This window comes from Zonotrichia albicollis, chromosome 1 (genome assembly GCF_047830755.1).
Source record: "Zonotrichia albicollis isolate bZonAlb1 chromosome 1, bZonAlb1.hap1, whole genome shotgun sequence".
In the NCBI taxonomy this organism is placed as follows: domain Eukaryota; kingdom Metazoa; phylum Chordata; class Aves; order Passeriformes; family Passerellidae; genus Zonotrichia; species Zonotrichia albicollis.
The window spans coordinates 45,456,481-45,474,735 of record NC_133819.1 but is presented as its reverse complement, the minus strand read 5'-3'; the positions used below and the strand labels follow the sequence as shown (position 1 = coordinate 45,474,735).

The 18,255-nt window shown below is 37.1% G+C and overlaps 1 protein-coding gene across 4 annotated transcripts in view; it reads right to left on the bottom strand.

The window, feature by feature from the left end:
- Positions 1–18,255, bottom strand: part of ULK4 (unc-51 like kinase 4) — a 224,273-nt gene that overhangs the window by 119,572 nt on the left and 86,446 nt on the right. For all 4 annotated transcript variants that reach the window (XR_003380026.2, XM_005485838.4, XM_026792680.2 and 1 more), the window contains exons 28-30: positions 13,550–13,601; positions 13,308–13,452; positions 7,807–7,899 (exon numbers count right to left, since the gene is read on the bottom strand). Coding sequence is in view for 3 of the 4 variants with exons in the window: in XM_005485838.4 (XP_005485895.2) it covers positions 7,807–7,899; positions 13,308–13,452; positions 13,550–13,601 (290 nt within the window). In the remaining variant the exon portion in view is untranslated. The remainder of the gene's footprint in view (positions 1–7,806; positions 7,900–13,307; positions 13,453–13,549; positions 13,602–18,255) is intronic.

Below are 18,255 nucleotides of genomic sequence, written 5' to 3'. Positions count from 1 at the left end.
AAATTACTTTAATAGGTCAGGAGAACATGAAAGCTAATCTCCTCTGAGCCATCTAATAACCCTTAAATAGACAGTTATGGCAGCTTGGACACAGCCAAGTCATAAGAGAGTGCTGGGATTACAGATAGGACAACTTATTATATTTGAGGTTCATTTCCAGAGCCAAGTCTACCAGTTAAATTAAAAGCCTAATCCATGCCTGCAAAACAGAATTTTTCTGATGTAGATATAACAATACTGAATGTAAAGAAAGTCATTTAAACACCACAGACTCCCAAAAAGCGCAGCTACTGTAACAGCAGTCATACTGACAAAATCAAGTTTTGCCAGCACAAGCCTACTTATGTTTAGGGCTTATTGGAACTACTTGCCCCAGCAAAAGCTGCTCACTTTGCTACATAAGCAGCATTTAAACTGTGAACACATTAGCAGTAAAGTACAATCAAATACCAAGAATAGCTAAGCAATCCTAGTTTAGGCAGAACCTAGAAAGCTGCTTTTGTGGTAGAGGGTAAGTTATGAAACAATTGTTTTCAAACAGTGGAAATGGTCCCAACTGCTACAGCACTACAAAGTCAGCTGGACTTTCTGCTGAGATAAGCTAAGAAGGAGCCAGAGCCAATAGGTCCGTTCTTAAAGATCACTTGCCAACCTTTATGACTGAAACAATAAAAAGCTGCAGCCTTGAATGAAAATTATACACGTAACTTAGCTAAAGCATAAAGTCACATCAAGCACTTCATTAAGACAAAGCTTAAAGTTGATTTATCCCAACTTTGCATATATGTGCTCAAGCAAGAGAGTGACTGCCTTACATAGTTTTACAAAGGAATTGTTTTAAAGCTGGTGAAAGAGGAGTTTAGCTACGGGATTTATTTCATAGAATGTTATTCTGATTCAAAAGTATTTTGGTTCTTCATAGACTTACATAATTTATATTAAATTAGGTCCTACCCAGTGTGGAAAACATTCAGAATCATCATGATATACATATGCAAATCATAATACTAAATAACAACACTAACTATTTCCATCACATTTAAAACTATATATAAATAAACAATGCTGGCGCAAAATAACTGGTGATCTGATTTTAAAAGACTTGCTATCAGTACAATCTGAATTTTTAATACAGCAATAATTTTCAGAATGAGACTTTGCCTCCAATTTTGCTGTCCAACAATACACAAGATCTGTTTCTCTAGGAAATCCTAAATTACTTTCTTGCAAAACAAAAACCTACTCCAGGACACTAAACACAAAAGGCTTTTTGTTAGAGGTTTGATACCTTAAAAAGATAGAAAATATGTTATCAGAGAGAATCTTTAGAGAAAAGTTGGATGGGAGGGTGTGGAAATCTGGATATTACACACATTCTAAGCTGAACAAATGAGTAGAAATTATTCTGCAGAACAGAACTGGCGAACATGCACAGAGCAAGAACCAAGATATTAATTTTAAATGTCAAATCCACAATAGATTTTTGAACCCTACTAAGGACTCTTTAAAAGCAGGCATAGCTGTACACATTGCAAAGGCTGGGGGAGACAGCTAAAGGAGAAATATTCCAGAAACTTATGAAGTACTGTACTTCTTCTTAACTGTAACATGATGGCATCAAATTAAATGGCAAGCGATCAGATCAGACAAAGAAATACAAAGAAAATACCTGAAGATGATAAATTTTATATACATGTGGTTATGTAATAGAACAACATATACTGAAAGTGACTTGTGAAATATCTCTTTTAGTCCACATAAATGAAATGAAGATTACTCCTCAATAGCTACCATCTACAGAACACAACACCATCCTACATGGGTTCTGAAAAAAACCCTCAGAGGTGGCTGAGAAAGCCTCCAGAAAGTATTTCCACACACTTGACTCCTTCCTGTAGTTTTCTCCGGGCACCTACTATTGAACACAAGAGAATGGACTGGACAGTGGTTTAGATTTCTTTCATGCTGACCAGATGATTCATGGCAGGACTGAATTCGCTCAAGTCTGCAGCTCCAGCTGTAGCAACCCAACCAGCTGACTCTTCCTGATTTGGTACTTATATTTACAAAGCAAAAAATTCACTATTGAAAAAAAAACCAAGAATGAATGGTATTTGCTCCTTTTTAACGCTTTACATAATTTGAACTTTCCAACATGACTCGTTTCAAAAATTCACTTAACAGTAACATCAAATATTTCTCTCACATTTTTACAACTTAGACATTCAGTAATTGATCAGCAACACAAAAGAGGAAACAAAATTACAGGTTTAAGGTTAATAGCTTATTTCTTTACTAAAGGGGAGCTTTTATAAAATGCAACACTGAGGAGTTGTGTTTTACATTAAAAATGGTGATTAGTATTACAGTCTGTACATGACTAGACTATGAGAACTCCCTTGCAATAATGAACTCTGACCACTGCCTTTGATATGAATTACAATGATGTGCAACTTGACAACACTGTTATTAGCTGACACAAAACATTTCAAGAGTCTGTTTCTGGGCAAGTCTTTCTGGCTGATGTTTTTCGATAAAGCAGCATATATGCAAACATTACACCCAACAATTGGAACAGCAAGATCATAAAAATTCTCTGCTGTTTTATATTACCATTACTTCTCTAAAAGGAAAATCTGGGTTTTTACAACTCAATTTTCATAGATGTGAAACTAGCATAATCAAAACCAAAATCAGGTTCTAAATCTACATAAACATTCCCTAAAGTTCTAATAAAACAGTTAAATCCTCTGGCAATCTCTCTCAATCCGTCTGGATTGTGATTTTCTCAGTAATGTACTACACCTCTAACATGTAGTTCTACTGCTCAGTTCAGCTGGACTAGGCCCTAAGGCTTACCTGTTATCAGAACTACTCCATTTTATTTTATTCATATTCATTATAGAAAGTAAAACAACACATAAAAACAGACAAGTAATATAGAAGGAAATAGACCTACTTTTTAAAATTAGCATTTCAACCATAAACTAGGAAATTAAAAAGACTAATGAGAAGAACAAAGTATTTTAAAGCAATTAGCATAAGCCCATATTAATCAAGGGGAAGGACTAAAGCACTAGACCTCTAGTATAGCGGCAAAGAAACTACATCAGGTTCAAAGACAATCTATGCATAACATCAACAAATTATTAAAAGCAACACACTGAACTCCAAAGAGTTTGGTTTTGGGTTTGTTTGGGATTTTTTACTGTTTGTTTTTTGAAATCAAGAGCAAAAATTTTAAACCATTTCAGAGTATAGTGGAACATAACTAAATTGATCCACTGATGTAGACCATAATAGTGTATGAAAAGACTTCTTAACAGCAACCCTAAAATGTGCCTTTAACGGTCTTTAAGAGATAATGCATAGGTACAAAAAGTAGCATTAACAATGTTTGAAAATTGGACAATTCCTTGATGATTCCAAAGACACTACAATGGTTACTTTGATTAGTCAGGTCAATTTGCTGCAACGTATGAGGTTGATCCATCTATCATCTTCACAGGCACTAGATCTGTGGTGTTTAGAAGCAGCAGGTTTTTTTGTTGTTGCTCTTCAGCACCTTCCTGGTTTGGTTTCTGATTACTTTTCCTCTTTTTTAGTGCAGCCTAATGTTTATCTGGAAGACTTATTTTTAAGGATAGGAGGCGAGAAAGGTTTCTTAATTTGGTTCCCTGTCCTTCATCATACATCTAAGAAGGGTGCCTTACTGTTAGCTTTTAGTTAGGTGTTTCTCCTTCAGGAAATGCCCTTAATACTGGAATGTGTCCCACTTCCATGATCATCATCTGATGCAGTATCTGTCATTCCATCCTCCACTTCTGTTCTATTACCTTTACTGTCTCTCTTCCTTGAAACCAAAATTGTCTATTTTAGCAACCTCTAAAATTCAGACTCCATATTTCAGAAGGTTTAGCTTTCAGACACATTAATGTCACCAAATGCTATGAGTTTCTGACTAAAGGTAAACCAAGTAGCTGCCTAAGAGAGCACACACCTACATTCTGTAAGGTTCTTTGCAAGGCAAAAAGGCAGCTTAAGAATCACGATCCAGTAAAAGTTTCCTGGAGTAGCACAGTATAGATTCTATTAAAACAGTCAAAACATTTAAGAGCATCATACAGGTATAGGTATACCATAGTTATAAGAGAAACTAAGAAATTCACAAAAAAACCCTACTAGGAAAAAACTCTAGCAATCTGATTGGTACAGACCACAGCAAAGAGCATAAAAGACTCAAAGCAGGAACCAAAAAAAAACCCCTAACCTGTTATAGATTATGTCTGACTTCCTATCCATGCATATAGCTTATACATTAAGTTGGCAAGCACACAGAAGGACAAGCTACCTATGATACTGTTCTTTCTGAATGCAGACTTGTCATGGTTAAATCACACCTCAGTCTGCTGCATACATTTGCTCCTACTGTGAGAAGTTCTATTCCTCCAAAACCTCTTTACACACAGGTACAATTCATCAAGAACAATTAATGCAAAGATAAAAAAAAATAATGCAAATTCAGAGTAGTCTAGAATTTAATCATTAACTAAACCTTAACTTTAACTATTCTTAATATCAGTGATTTCTTTTGAAATCAGCAGTCTCAATATAGCTAAGTATCAACTCTGCTATTAATTCTCACACTGGTTTTAATGTTCACAATTTTTCTTTTTACAAACCACTAAAAATTCTTGAAGAAGACAAGGCAACAAGTACTTAGGAGAGCCACAATAGAATATTACTAGAAGGTTTAAAGCCAGACTATTTACTTTGAGCCAAGTATAAAACAGGCAACTGATAGACAAATTCGGTTCAAAGCTCACTCTTCCAACATCTACTATTTCCTTAGCAAACTCTAAATGAGGTTGTATCAGACAGCAATTGTTGTGTGATCTAAAAGGGTACCTGATTCAATTATACTCTAACCCATTCAGGTCAAAACAGACAAGAAAAGACTCATCCTTTTCTGAAACTGGATTTTCTTCCTGTGGATGCTCATATGATTAGATGTCCAAATAATTAAAAGTGTCCACAGAAACACATTAAAGTTGGGGTTTTTTTACAGCTACTGTCTTACACAAGAGAGAACTTACATTGGTGAGAGATCTAATTCAGCAACACACTAATGGGATATCACTAGAGTTTTTCACTGCTAAATTGAAAAGCAATGGAGTGGAAGAGCTCCTACAACAGAGAATATTAAAAATTACCACAACAGTAGAGCAATGGCAAAGAGAACAAAGTATTTTTTGTATTCTTATAAAATGCTAATAAAGGAATTCAAAACATGTATTGTAACTATACTATTTTATCATACGCTTAAAAAACATCAAAATCATAAATTGAGTATCTGTGTCTATGCCATATATAGCAAACAACCTGTAACAGAAAACAGAAATGCCCAAAAATAGTAGGAGGAAGATGAAATCTCTTTCCTCTGATATCACAATTTAACTAATTTACAGTATCAGCTATGAAAAAAAGGAAACAAAAAAAAAATTGAGTTTATCTGTCTCCTTTCAAGTGCTAAAATAAGAACTGCTCAAATGCAGATGCCTCAGTAAATACAGCACACAGGTAAATACTGAGCTGATGGTAAGAAGAAATTAGATACAAGAAAATTGGTAGAACTATTAAAGGGAGAGCAAGAAGGCAACAATCTGTTAGGTGAACATGCCTGAGAACAAGCTATATACGGAACAAACTAAATAAAAGCACTCACTAGTCCTTGCCCTCCTCCCAATTCACTCTTTACATCAAAATAATAATATTAACTACTTTCAAGACACATTGCAACAGCACAGTAAACACTAATTTAACATTTTGGCATTTTTCAATCTTTTTGCTACTACTACTTTCATTCATTTAAAATTGCAGGAGAAATCATCCATCCTTGAAAGCTAAGCATTGGGGGTAAAATATAAGCTTGAAGAAGCCACAGAGACTCAATGCAGTGACTCACATCACTCTCATCAGTACTAAAATGCAGTAGAGTTTTTCCACCAAGAACAAATTAAATCCCACAGGATTTGTGTCTAGTGTTATTTATTTACTCTCCATCACAATTTTTGCAGATACTTTCCATCTGTCTAATGAAAGGAGCAAAAGAGAGCATATGCCTTGAGTAATTTTCAGCTTCATGAATACTGATTAATTACTCATTGAACCAAAACAGAACCAATTGCCATAGTGTTCACCATAGCATGTACCTGGTTTCCATTTTGTTCACCAGCAATTTGTATGAATATGAATATATTATTCACCTTTCTCATGCTTTCAAAGCATTGGCTGCTTCCTGCAAAATTCATGGGGAAGCCAAAGAATAAGGAAAAAGACAGACCAAGGGAATTGCCTAAACTGTGCTAATTTAGAAACCCAGCCAAACACATGATTTAGTGAAAGTAAAAGAGGACTTGTAAAGTATTTGGGAAACACAACAATTACAGATGGGTTAGAATCTGGAATCTGATAGCCAATCCTTAAAGAAGAGTGCTGGACATACTGGTATTTCAAATTATTAATAGTTCATTGATTATCCACAGCTACACTTTAATAATATTAAGAAAATATTCCTGTTTGATGCCGGATGACCATGATGATGAGTGTGCATCCACGATTTACCTACATTGGTAGATTGTGCCATACATAACAGCAAATACATACAATTTCTCAAATAAATCAAATTCAGTAGGAAGAGGAAATGTGCTGCTAATATAACCAGCATTATGGTTACACAAGTATTCTTCATAACTCTTACAGTACTAGAATATCCATGGGTTAAATCTAAATATGAAAAGCGATTCTACTTGTTTCTAGAATACATAAAATCCTACAGTAGCATAAGCAGCTTCTTTACAATGAAAACTGTTTTATACAATTCAAAACATTTAAAATCTCAAGCCTCCCTATTTCCTAGTTAATTTGTAGTCTGCTAGTATAGTAAAGCACCATTCCCAGTAGCATCATAAATAATTAAAAGAGGATGTTTCATCTTTTGTAATAAAAAGTGGGAAAACAAATTACATTTCCTTGGATTTTTTTTCCTTATGCTCATTTCAATCAATCAGACCAAGACAGTACAATGCTTATCAACCTCTGAGCCATAACACTATCAGACATCACAAAGAGACAATTGCCAATGACAAGAATAACCACATTTTTTGGGCATATCCAGGAAAACAGAGATCCCTCCTTATTACTATCAACTCACACAGTTGATAGTATCAACATATACAACATAAGTTGTATGTATGACACAGTCTTTTTTTTTCCTGTCCATCACAGTCTAAATTCTGAAAAAAGAAGGAAGAGATATTAAGTAACGTCTAAACATACTGAGTCTACTTATATCAAAAATTAAAATTTGTATTCATGAATTTTAAAGGTAGATATATTTGCAGGAGAATTGACCAGTTTTCAAGTGAATTGATTAGTGTAAACATTTAGAAACACACCACCTTTGTCCTAGTCACAAATATGTTTAGCTGAACAACGATTTTAATAAGGTTTTAGGTTTGCTTTGGGATTATTTTACATTTTTAAAGATAATATCTGAAGAATTTGTATGTTAAAAATTGTCTCTAGTGTTTCATTGGCTAAATTCAAATTAAAATAACCGTGATATAAACTGACACCAAAGATGTAAGATGCGTTCTATAACAAAAATTCTCCAATGATGTTTCTAAATCATAGTGCTAGTCAAAGAAGTACAATAGTGAGATCTGTTATTGCTGATCCCTAATAGGAAAGGAGAGATTGAAAGAGAAGAAACCAAGAGCAACAGAGAATGTGTAGCTGTATCACCTCGCAGAAGCAGGGCTGCGGTCAGTCAGGGCCACCAGCAGTTTCAGAGCATACATTGGTATTGGGTCTGGAGCCAGCAGAATGTGCTCATACCTGAAAGGCAAGGGAGGAAAGGGGTAGAAAGAGTGGGGGGAAAAAAGAAGTCAAGAGATGCACATCAAAAATTGATACTAAAAACTCACCATTTCCCATTTCCAAACTTAATAACTACAATGGAAATACAAGGCTGTTTCAAATTGTACAAAGCAACAAACAAGACTCACTTAGAAACAGTATTTTAAAACCAGCATCAGAATAAATTTAAAAGCAGCATTAATAAGAGAATATGTTTTTAGAGAGAGAGAGATAATTATAAAATATGTATACACGTGCTTCTGTGTATATATGTGTACATACATAGATTTTCAGGTTATATATAGAAAACATTCATGTTTTATAACTATAAATTATAGTAAAACATTTATAAAATATTCACCTTGTCTAGAGGTGCAAGACCTATTTATTGATCTATATTATTTTTCACATTAAAAAAATCTATTCTTCAAGAGACAAGTAGTAAATGAGCCTCAAAATATCAGGTAGAAGATTTATTGAGTGCTTAGGAACACGATCAACCAAATTATATATGATTAAGCTCTATATTTTGTATACATAGAATTTTCCTCAAAATTGAGAGAAATTCACATTGAGGTTTATATTGTATCTGAAATTTCCAAAAATATTGCTTTCACTGCAGCATACTTTCATTCTCATAGTCATATAGACCAGAAGAATATAAAAGTACTCCAAACCAATGTTTCAGACCAGAAGAATATAAAAGTACTCCAAACCAATGTTTCTTGAGAGCTGTGGCAGAAAATAAACCAAGAAAAACCTCTTCAAAACATTTCCAAGTATCACTTCATGGAAATCTTGGTAAGGGAAAACAGGCTGGTGAAAAACAAAATGGACTTTGCTGTTGCTACTAACATTCTAGTGATGCCCACCCAACACACAGGGCTGATTTCACTGTATTTAAACAAAAATGTATGTGGATGACAATAGGATACAATGATGCAGGTCAGAAAGATGCAAGCATAGAAAAGGACAGACTCAGTTATATCAAAACACAGTCTTTGACTTCAACTAGTCCTACTCCAAATACATGGAAGTAATAGAACAGGAAGTGTAAACCTCTTCATTTGCAAAAAAAACAAACAAAACCCATGAAGAATAAATCAAGAACAAACAAAAGGATTAATTGTAAGAAAACATGGTATGTTACCATGTTATGAGCAACAAAATGCTTCCACAAAATAAAAAACTGTAGCGTTCTGGTAAGAGGAAGGGGGAATCATGCAAATCACTGAAAATTTTACTTCACATCTTGAGACCCCTAGTGCTGTCTGAACCGAGGAATCTGGATCACTTCTCACCACCTTCACGCTAGCATGTACCTACTGTGTGTTAGCTCTTCCCCTCTCTGTAGACACTACACCTCAGCACTCTGACACATGCAGGAAGGAAATCCAGAGGGAGAGGTTTGCTTGCCTATGACAAGGACGGACAAGCACACCAGCCATGCAGTCTTGATGTGGCCTGTGGGAGCTGCTCACAAGGGCTAACACTCCTACACAAGCACACAGCCTATGGGCAATGTGTCATGGCTACTACACACATGAATGTGCCACTGTAGGGTTGCAAACCACATTAGAGTACCTGCAAAACTATCAGTTACAAGTCAGTGTTGGCTTCAGGTCTTGAGTGATTAAACTTACTCTTTTACAAAGAACACATTCCAGCTCCCCAAAGAAAACCCTTTCTCACTGACCAATAAAATGTCTCTTAATAAAATCAGAAAATGCTATAATACATTAATAGACACTGATCCCACAAGCCCTACATATGAGCAATATATATTCCTACCAAACATAACAGGACTTGCAATTTTATTTTTTTCAGAGCCCATACTAAATCTTCTGAGGCAATCAAAGACACTATCAGGTGACTCAGATAACAGGAGTCATCTTTTACTGCCTAAGATGTGGATTTAAGTCTCCAAAACTGTAATTCCTAACAGCAGTTACAAATGAATGAATCAGCCATGCTAGCTTAAAAATCAGACACTTGGCAATATACTTGTTTATACAAACACATCAATATGTTCCCTAAACAAGGTCCACCTTAACAGCTTTAAGCTTTCTATGTATTACATTTGAGAGACACTGTTATTACTTAGCACACTTAGCATCCTAATTTCTTAAGGTTCAATAAAAGAGTCTCACTTCACTTCCTTTTCTTTGAAACTCTCTGCTCTCCTCTCCCAAAACAATACTAGGAAAGGATATTTCTAAGGGAAGGTGGAGTGATCCATCAAACCAAATACCACATGTGAAAACACAGATAACTAGAGTCAATGTCTTAGCAATTAATATAAACACATTGACTAATAAACCCATTAGGAGCTACGAATACATGAATCTTCTCAAAAGGGAAAATATGCTATGCTTGAGATACTTTCTTACACAAATGAGTCATCAAATGATTTCACTGCCACTTAACACAGAACAGTTTAGTAACAGTAGCTGTTGTTATCTTATTGCAAAAGTTCCATACTGTTTTGGTGATTTCTCATGGGTAGCCCTTCGCAGCACTGACTCCTTCCTCCTCACAGCACAGCCAACAAACTCCAGCTCTATTCTCAACCAGCTAACCCACTATTTTACCCTCATCCTTATTGGACACAGCTGTGGCCTATTGAGGGCAGGCTTGTTCTTAATCTTTGGTAATTAGTACAGCTGAAACTCCTCAGGGGTGAGATTGCCTTCTGCACTATCTTTATCCTCTTACATTCCATCCCCCCACAACTAGCTGTAGGGGGTATTTTATAAGGGTTTTGTGAACTTCAGGTACTACATTATAAGGAGTTATTTTGTCAATCTTTTCTATAAACAACCTTGGCAAAAGGAACTAAAGATTTAGACATGTACACTCTCTTAAGCTCTTAAAAAAAGAATATTATGTCAAGCATCCTGGATTTCATACTTGCAGAACTGGCTTGGTAGTCTACTGAGAACAAGCTACACAAACCTTCAATATATGACTTTTTTTACACACTTCTCTTTGCTGATTCTGGCTCAATTTTAATGATAGAAAACTAGGAATGTTAGAAATTAAAATGAAATAGAGCTGATGTTTCCATTTTTTATTTAAAAGTCTGGATAGAAAGCACTTGCCATCTATTCACTGTCTATAGCTGCAGGTTTCATCTTGGTTATGAAACGTTCAGGAAAATAATCTTTCAATGAACTGAAATTTAATGACACTGTTTCATTCAATTCAATCAAAACCCTATGAAGAAGCTAACTTTGTAATCTATAAATGCACAAATATTTAATGAAATTACCATTTTATTGATGATGCAGAAGACAAGAAAAAAAGTAGTTATCACTGCACTCCTGCATTTATCTCAAAATGAAATCTACTTATATTTTATTCATAGTGACCCACATTCTATTTCAAGGGTCAGTTTTACAGTTAAACAAATTAATTTGAGAAGTATATTTATAAGAATAAAATGTACACACAAATGTGTATTATTACAATTTTCCCTGAAAAGAAAATCCCATATTAAAGCCAGATGTCACTCCCTTCCATTTTCAAAAGCTCTCAGGAGATCCAAAAGGGGTGGGAATATCTACTTCCCTCCACAGACTGCCGACGAAAAATGACCATCACATACCTCCCTTTTTTTGACTGTCCCCCAGCTGAGTTGGATTCTTTCCCATCCCTTACCCCGCAACAGAAAGACTAAACGGTATCAGCAAAAAGCTCTTCAGCCTCCAATGTTCTCAGTTTCAAGAGATTTCAAGTTTTCAAGTAACCCATATTTCTTGGGATAGAGCGTTACGTTATCTTCACAAGTAGGTTACTCTGACTCTTAGAACTTCTTCCTTCTCATCTCTATTAATGAGATGGGGAAACTGATTGAGGAATTACTTAAACCCAGGATTCAAATCCTGAGCTGCTCCTAAGACCCTTTTTCATTCATCTGCCACACACTGCATGCTAAGATGGCACAGCTGAAGTCCCCAACATAAGATCATATTCAGTCTCAGGCCAAAAAGCCCTTCCACTCCTTTGAGCTAGTAAGCTTAAAGACAAAAGTTAATTGGCTGCTTTCCTTCTAGTTTGTAATTAGCATGACACTTCCCTCCAAACACACATCTCCCTGTTCAATGAGAAACATTGTGTAAGATGGACGTGTCTACAAAGGGCAAGCTTCAGAGCAAGCACAGAACTCTCTCCTTTGACTTCAGTTCTCTTCCCCTATCTGAAGAAAATTATATGACAGCTTTTAATAATGCTTTTAATAATAAAATATACTCTATTTTAAAAACAATATTTCCAGTTGCCATTTTAATTTGTACTGATACACCCTACATTGCCCAGAGGAAAAAAATTTGAAGAAAGGTGTTGAAGTTTCTCTACAGAACTGTTAGATTTCCATCCAATTCTCTGTCAGAAAAAAAGTCTACGCACCTTACATGGATAAAACATTGGTCCTCAAACTGTAAGAACATTACTCAATTAGCAAAGAAAGTCTCACATTTGGAAAAGACACTGGGTTTCTGAACATAATCCAGCATTCATTCCTACAGCCTTTTTCCGCTTATTTAGTGTAGGAGTGGAGAAAAATTTTCTCACTTGGGGCAGCTAAGTATTGACCATTATTAACTTTTGAGGACCACATAGAAAAATACACTGCAGCATTATGAGAATAATGTAAAATACGACTGATGACTCATCACTACTGTACTTGTCTTGTGTTCCTTCCCTCTACTCACAGATGTTACCAGCTCACAGTCAATGTGTGCATAACACAGTGAGCTCTCTTTATGCTCTCCTGCAAGTTGCCATGAAAAGAGGGGCCTCATTTGACCATAAACCTTGTGAATGAAGTTCCAGACCATATCTTGCCTACAGGCTGTAGTTTCATCTACTCTGTAGGGTTTTTCTGCTGCTTGGGGCAGCAGGAAAGGACAGCAATTTAGAGGCAATAACCTCTGGGTGAACCACAAAGAATTAATCCATGATGTACTGTTCCTTTAAAAAAAGTTTCTAAGTCATTCCATATGCTTTCAGAACATCATAAATAAAGGTACAATATCCAAAATAGACAAAAAAGTTGTAGTTAGAATGTTCTGACTGTATTAGAAGAACAAAGAGAAGTATGTAAATCACAGCCCAAAAGCTAGAGGGAATCCTGTTTTGCTCCAAAAGTAGCCAGAGGCACAGTATCATAAATGAGTGTCACACAGAAGTTGTGTTTGTGTTGCATATGAAAAAATACTAAATAAACCCAGGAGGAGATGTTGGGCAAAGAACTCTGGCAGCAGTTAATTGCTATTCCCCTTTTGACTTAGTCATTTAAACATAGAAAGGATGGCTAAAACAAATACACTGTCAAAATGGTTGGCGTATCAAGTTATTCCCCATTACTGGAGCAATATTATACTTACTGAGGCAGCAGTAAATCTCTAATGAGAGACAGAAGCTTGTTGTTTGAGTTGAGGCTCTCCTCTTTCTCCTCACCCATGACTTCGTGGCTTAAAAGCACTGATGTGGTTTCTGAGAGCAACCGCAAGCTCAAGAGTCTCCATTCCTCTTGAAAATAAAAGTGCCAAGAATGTGACCACACTGAAATATAATTAAAACAAACTGTGGAATTCATAGACACTGTAGCTGATATGTCTGTACTTACCATTCTGACTGTGGACCAAAGAAACAAGTGGTGGGACGATAGAGTCTTCAACCTAAAACAGAGATTTAGAAAGATGTGGCTTAGATCATTCACAGAGGAAAAAGATAGAACAGAGATACGCTATCATCTCTGTCCATTTTGCTGCTAGAGCCCTTAAACAAAGAGTTGAATAATCATGGAAATTCAGCCATAATCACTCTTATAAAGCCACCAAGTTAATCCTTCTCTGGTAAACTGCCATAAAATTACAGACATTAATATATTTTTAAATAGAAAAAAACAGCAACTTTGGTATAATTCATTGACAGGGACTTTTAACCTAAAGTACAGAATTCAGCGCAGATGTAAGATATTAAGAAAAAAGGGTATTAGAGTATCTTAATCCTGATATTTTAATCCATACACTAATCATTGAATAGAGTTCAGATGAAAAACAGAATGGCACAGAATTAAAATACATCAGAAAAGATGTATTACCTCTAAGGAAATATCCCTAAGCTTAATATGGAGTATTGAAAAGATTTTAACTTCTTCCCTTCTGGTAATACACAGTCTTCCACTAAAATGTAAATTTACATTACTAAAGACTTGCACAATGAAAAATATAATCCAGTCAATTTTTTATTGTCCATGAGGGCATTGTTACAAATCCATCCTCTGTCACAGGACTAGTCAGCTCAGGCCCATTTGAAATCAACTGATGATAAAAACTAGGCTACGGCTCAGTTACAAAAACAGTCTATTATTAGTCTTCTCTGTAAGAGAGTTTCTAATTCTTAAATCACTGGTTAATAATTTATTTAGACAGGTCATGCTTGGGTTTTGGGAAAAGGATGGATGAATAGCTCCGTAATTTTTAAGCATGTATCATGGATGCACACCTCCTAGGATTTACTTATACAAAGAAAATTGCTGTGTAGATTCTCACTGCACCATGGCCAGGATTTGGTGTAACAAATCTATACTCTCCCATGTGTTTTGTTTCAGTGATTAATATGAGAAGATAAAATTTCCCAAGATACATGCAGCTACTAATAATAAACATCTACAGAAGTTGAAAGTACGTATGAAAAGGGTCACTAAGTGAAGTTATCCTCTAGCCAGCAATAACTGCAGTTAGCAACTCTTTCACTGCTGGTTGGTGGACTCTGTTAAATCAATCTCTGATATTAAGGGACTCATTTACTTTAGCTTGTTTCATTTCTGAAAAAAAAACTAATACAAAATGCTTTTGTTACAGATTTTCAATAAAAGAAGTAAAAGGATTCTGGTTGAAGTATGGAAGCCAAACTACTCTTGCAAGTACCAACAGCCTTTACACCTATATAGATAATGCTATATATCATAAAAAGCAGTGATTTTTGTAACATTTCATAAATTTGAAATATTTCATTGTCTTTTTGATTGAATAATAAAATTGCACTGCATTCCAACAACTCCATTAGCACAGGTTTCTACACTGTTCTGCAAATGGTAATGTATCAGCTATAACATACCAGTGAGGTAGGAAAAAAATTGTGTGTACTTGAGATCTTTCAGTCCAAGAAACCAGTTTAACTACCACAGAGCTTCTCAAATGAAGAAGCACATGTAAGTGGTAAATTAAAGGTGTGAAAGAGAAAAGAGGAAAAGAAGCAGCTCTCAATTATCTGAACCAACCTAGAGTCCCTGGATATTATGAAACACTCAACAGCAGGAGCATTGACTCAGACTTATACCGATTAAGATGGCAGTATACAACAGTACGATGCAATTTCAATTTATAAAACTTAAAATCTACTATCACTTTAATCTAGCATTAACAATAGTCTTTCCACATTAGTGAATGTAGTTAAGCCAGTCATAAGTGTTCTATGATAAACATGTTTTCAACTGTCATCGTAAAGAAGATTCTTTAGGTCTTAAATGACTGTAGTAGTTTAGTCTGAACTATTCCTAACACAAACCTCAGTGTTAGTAAACAAACTGTTTAGAAAGGAATTCTCCATAGAAGGTGTTTGCCTCATGTCAGTTCAGTGTGATGGGGAAATCAACTAAATAATGCACTAATCCTACGGAAAATTATTTTATTATGAAAGAGCATATCAGAAAGCATACGCTGAAGGGGGAAGCAGATATTAAATTTTATATGAACCTTAAATTGTATACTTCCTAACTCCACAGCCCTAATCTTCTCTCCATGCTATTTGGGTCACTGTTTTTCAATAATGTGTATATAAAATTGTAAATAAGGTATGAACTTTGCGCATGAATATTAAGGTGAAATAAAGTGAAGTACAACAGTACATAAAATATTTTTAACAAATTCACCAGTAAATTGCAAACGTGTCTGTCATTTATGTACAGAGAAGAATGGTACTAGTATTTTGGTGCTGAAATAAATAGAAGAATGTCCTGGTTTAGGACAAATTAGGGGAAATCTCCAAGAGGGAGCCCCCCAGAACAAAACAAACCTCCAACCACCCCTCCCCCAACACCGGGTTCGGGAAGGAATTCCTCGGAGGAGCAAAGTGGAAAACAAAACCTATTTATTTACAAGTAACAAAAGAACACTCCCCAACACAAGAAAAGAAAAAGGGACCAGACTGTGTTGTGGAGGGCGCCGAATCTTCTCTAGCAGGCTTCGGGTGTCCTGGAGCTCGCAGGTCCGATCCGGAGCCGGTCCAGTATCTTCAGGGGAGGGTAAGAAAGAGAGAGAGAGAACAAAAGAAAAAGGAAAAAAAAAAAAACAGCGCAAAAGCAAAAAGCAAGCAAGCAAGCAAGCAAGCAGCTAGCAAAAGCCAAGCAGCCGAAGCCAAAAGCCAAAAGTGCCTGGTCACCCCCCCCCCCCCCCCCTCCTCCTCTCTTCCCCATCCCGCCACAGCCAGACTGCCGGGGGGGGGGGGGGGTGGGGGAAAAGGCACAGCTGCCAGACATAACACACGATATTGGGATAAAGGCTGTCACCCCACGACACTCCACCCCTTATCCCATATCGTGAACATACAATAAAAAACATTCATTTCACTTACTCACACCTTTTGACACTTACGCATTCCTCTCATCTTACTTGCTCAAACCTTTGACACTTACAGTTTCCTTCTGTCTCACATTCAACAAACAATGACAGTCATATATGAGTCTCATCCCACAATCAGGTCTCCCTGGGGTACACACCGTGTTGTTCCATCTTTCTGCATTATCCACCATGTATTACCTGGTCCTTGAGCAAAGACAATCCCACGGATGGGTTTGTCTGTACTCGAGGCAGGGTTGATCCATACTGTCTTTCCCAACAAACCTCTGACATGGGCCACTGGGGCTTTATCCCCATCTACTATATTAAGGAGCTCAGACTGAGCAGGACCCGCTCGGTTGGTGGAACCTCGAGTGTTAACTAACCAGGTAGCCTTTGCCAAATGCTGCTCCCAGTTTTTTAAAGACCCCCCTCCCAATGCCTTTAAGGTGGTTTTTAACAATCCATTGTACCTTTCCACCTTCCCTGCAGCTGGTGCATGATAGGGGATATGGTATACCCACTCGATGCCATGTTCCCTAGCCCAAGTATTAATAAGATTGTTTTTAAAATGAGTTCCATTATCCGACTCAATTCTTTCGGGAGTACCGTGCCTCCAAAGGACCTGCTTCTCAAGGCCCAAGATAGTGTTACGGGCTGTAGCATGGGACACAGGGTAGGTTTCCAACCATCCTGTGGTGGCTTCTACCATGGTTAGTACATAGCGCTTGCCCTGGCGTGTCTGGGGCAGTGTGATATAATCAATCTGCCAGGCCTCCCCGTATTTGTACTTAGACCACCGCCCCCCATACCAGAGGGGCTTCAGTCGCTTGGCCTGCTTAATGGCAGCGCACGTCTCACAGTCACGAATAACCTGAGAAATACTGTCCATGGTTAGATCCACCCCTCGGTCTCGTGCCCACTTATAGGTGGCATCTCTACCCTGGTGGCCTGAGGCATCATGGGCCCATCGTGCTAAGAATAACTCTCCCTTATGCTCCCAGTCGAGATCTATCTTCAACTCCCCTATCTTTGCAGCCTGATGTACTTGCTGGTTGTTTTGCTGCTCTTCATTAGCTCTACTTCTGGGGACATGGGCATCTACATGGCGAACCTTCACAGGTAACTTCTCTAACCGAGTAGCGATATCTTTCCACTCTTCCGCAGCCCAAATTGGTTTTCCTCTGCGCTGCCAGTTGGCCTCTTTCCATCTCTTCAGCCATCCCCATAGAGCGTTGGCTGCCATCCAAGAATCGGTATACAAATAGAGCCTTGGCCACCTCTCTCTCTCTGCAATACCTAGGGCCAGTTGAATAGCTTTGATTTCAGCAAATTGACTGGATTCACCCTCTCCTTCAGTAGCCTCTGCAACCCGTCGAGTGGGACTCCATACAGCTGCTTTCCACCTCCGTTTCATCCCTATGACACGACAAGAACCATCAGTGAATAGGGCGTAACGTGTTTCTTCTACTGGCAACTGATTGTATGGCGGAGCTTCCTCAACCCGGGTCACTGGCTCTTGCTCCTCATCTGCGACACTAAAGCTTTCACCTTCGGGCCAATTTGTAATTATTTCTAGAATCCCAGGGCGATTTAACTTCCCAATCCGAGCGCGCTGCGTAATGAGGGCAATCCACTTACTCCAAGTAGCACTGGTGGCATGGTGGGTAGAGGGAACCTTTCCTCTGAACATCCATCCCAGCACCGGTAG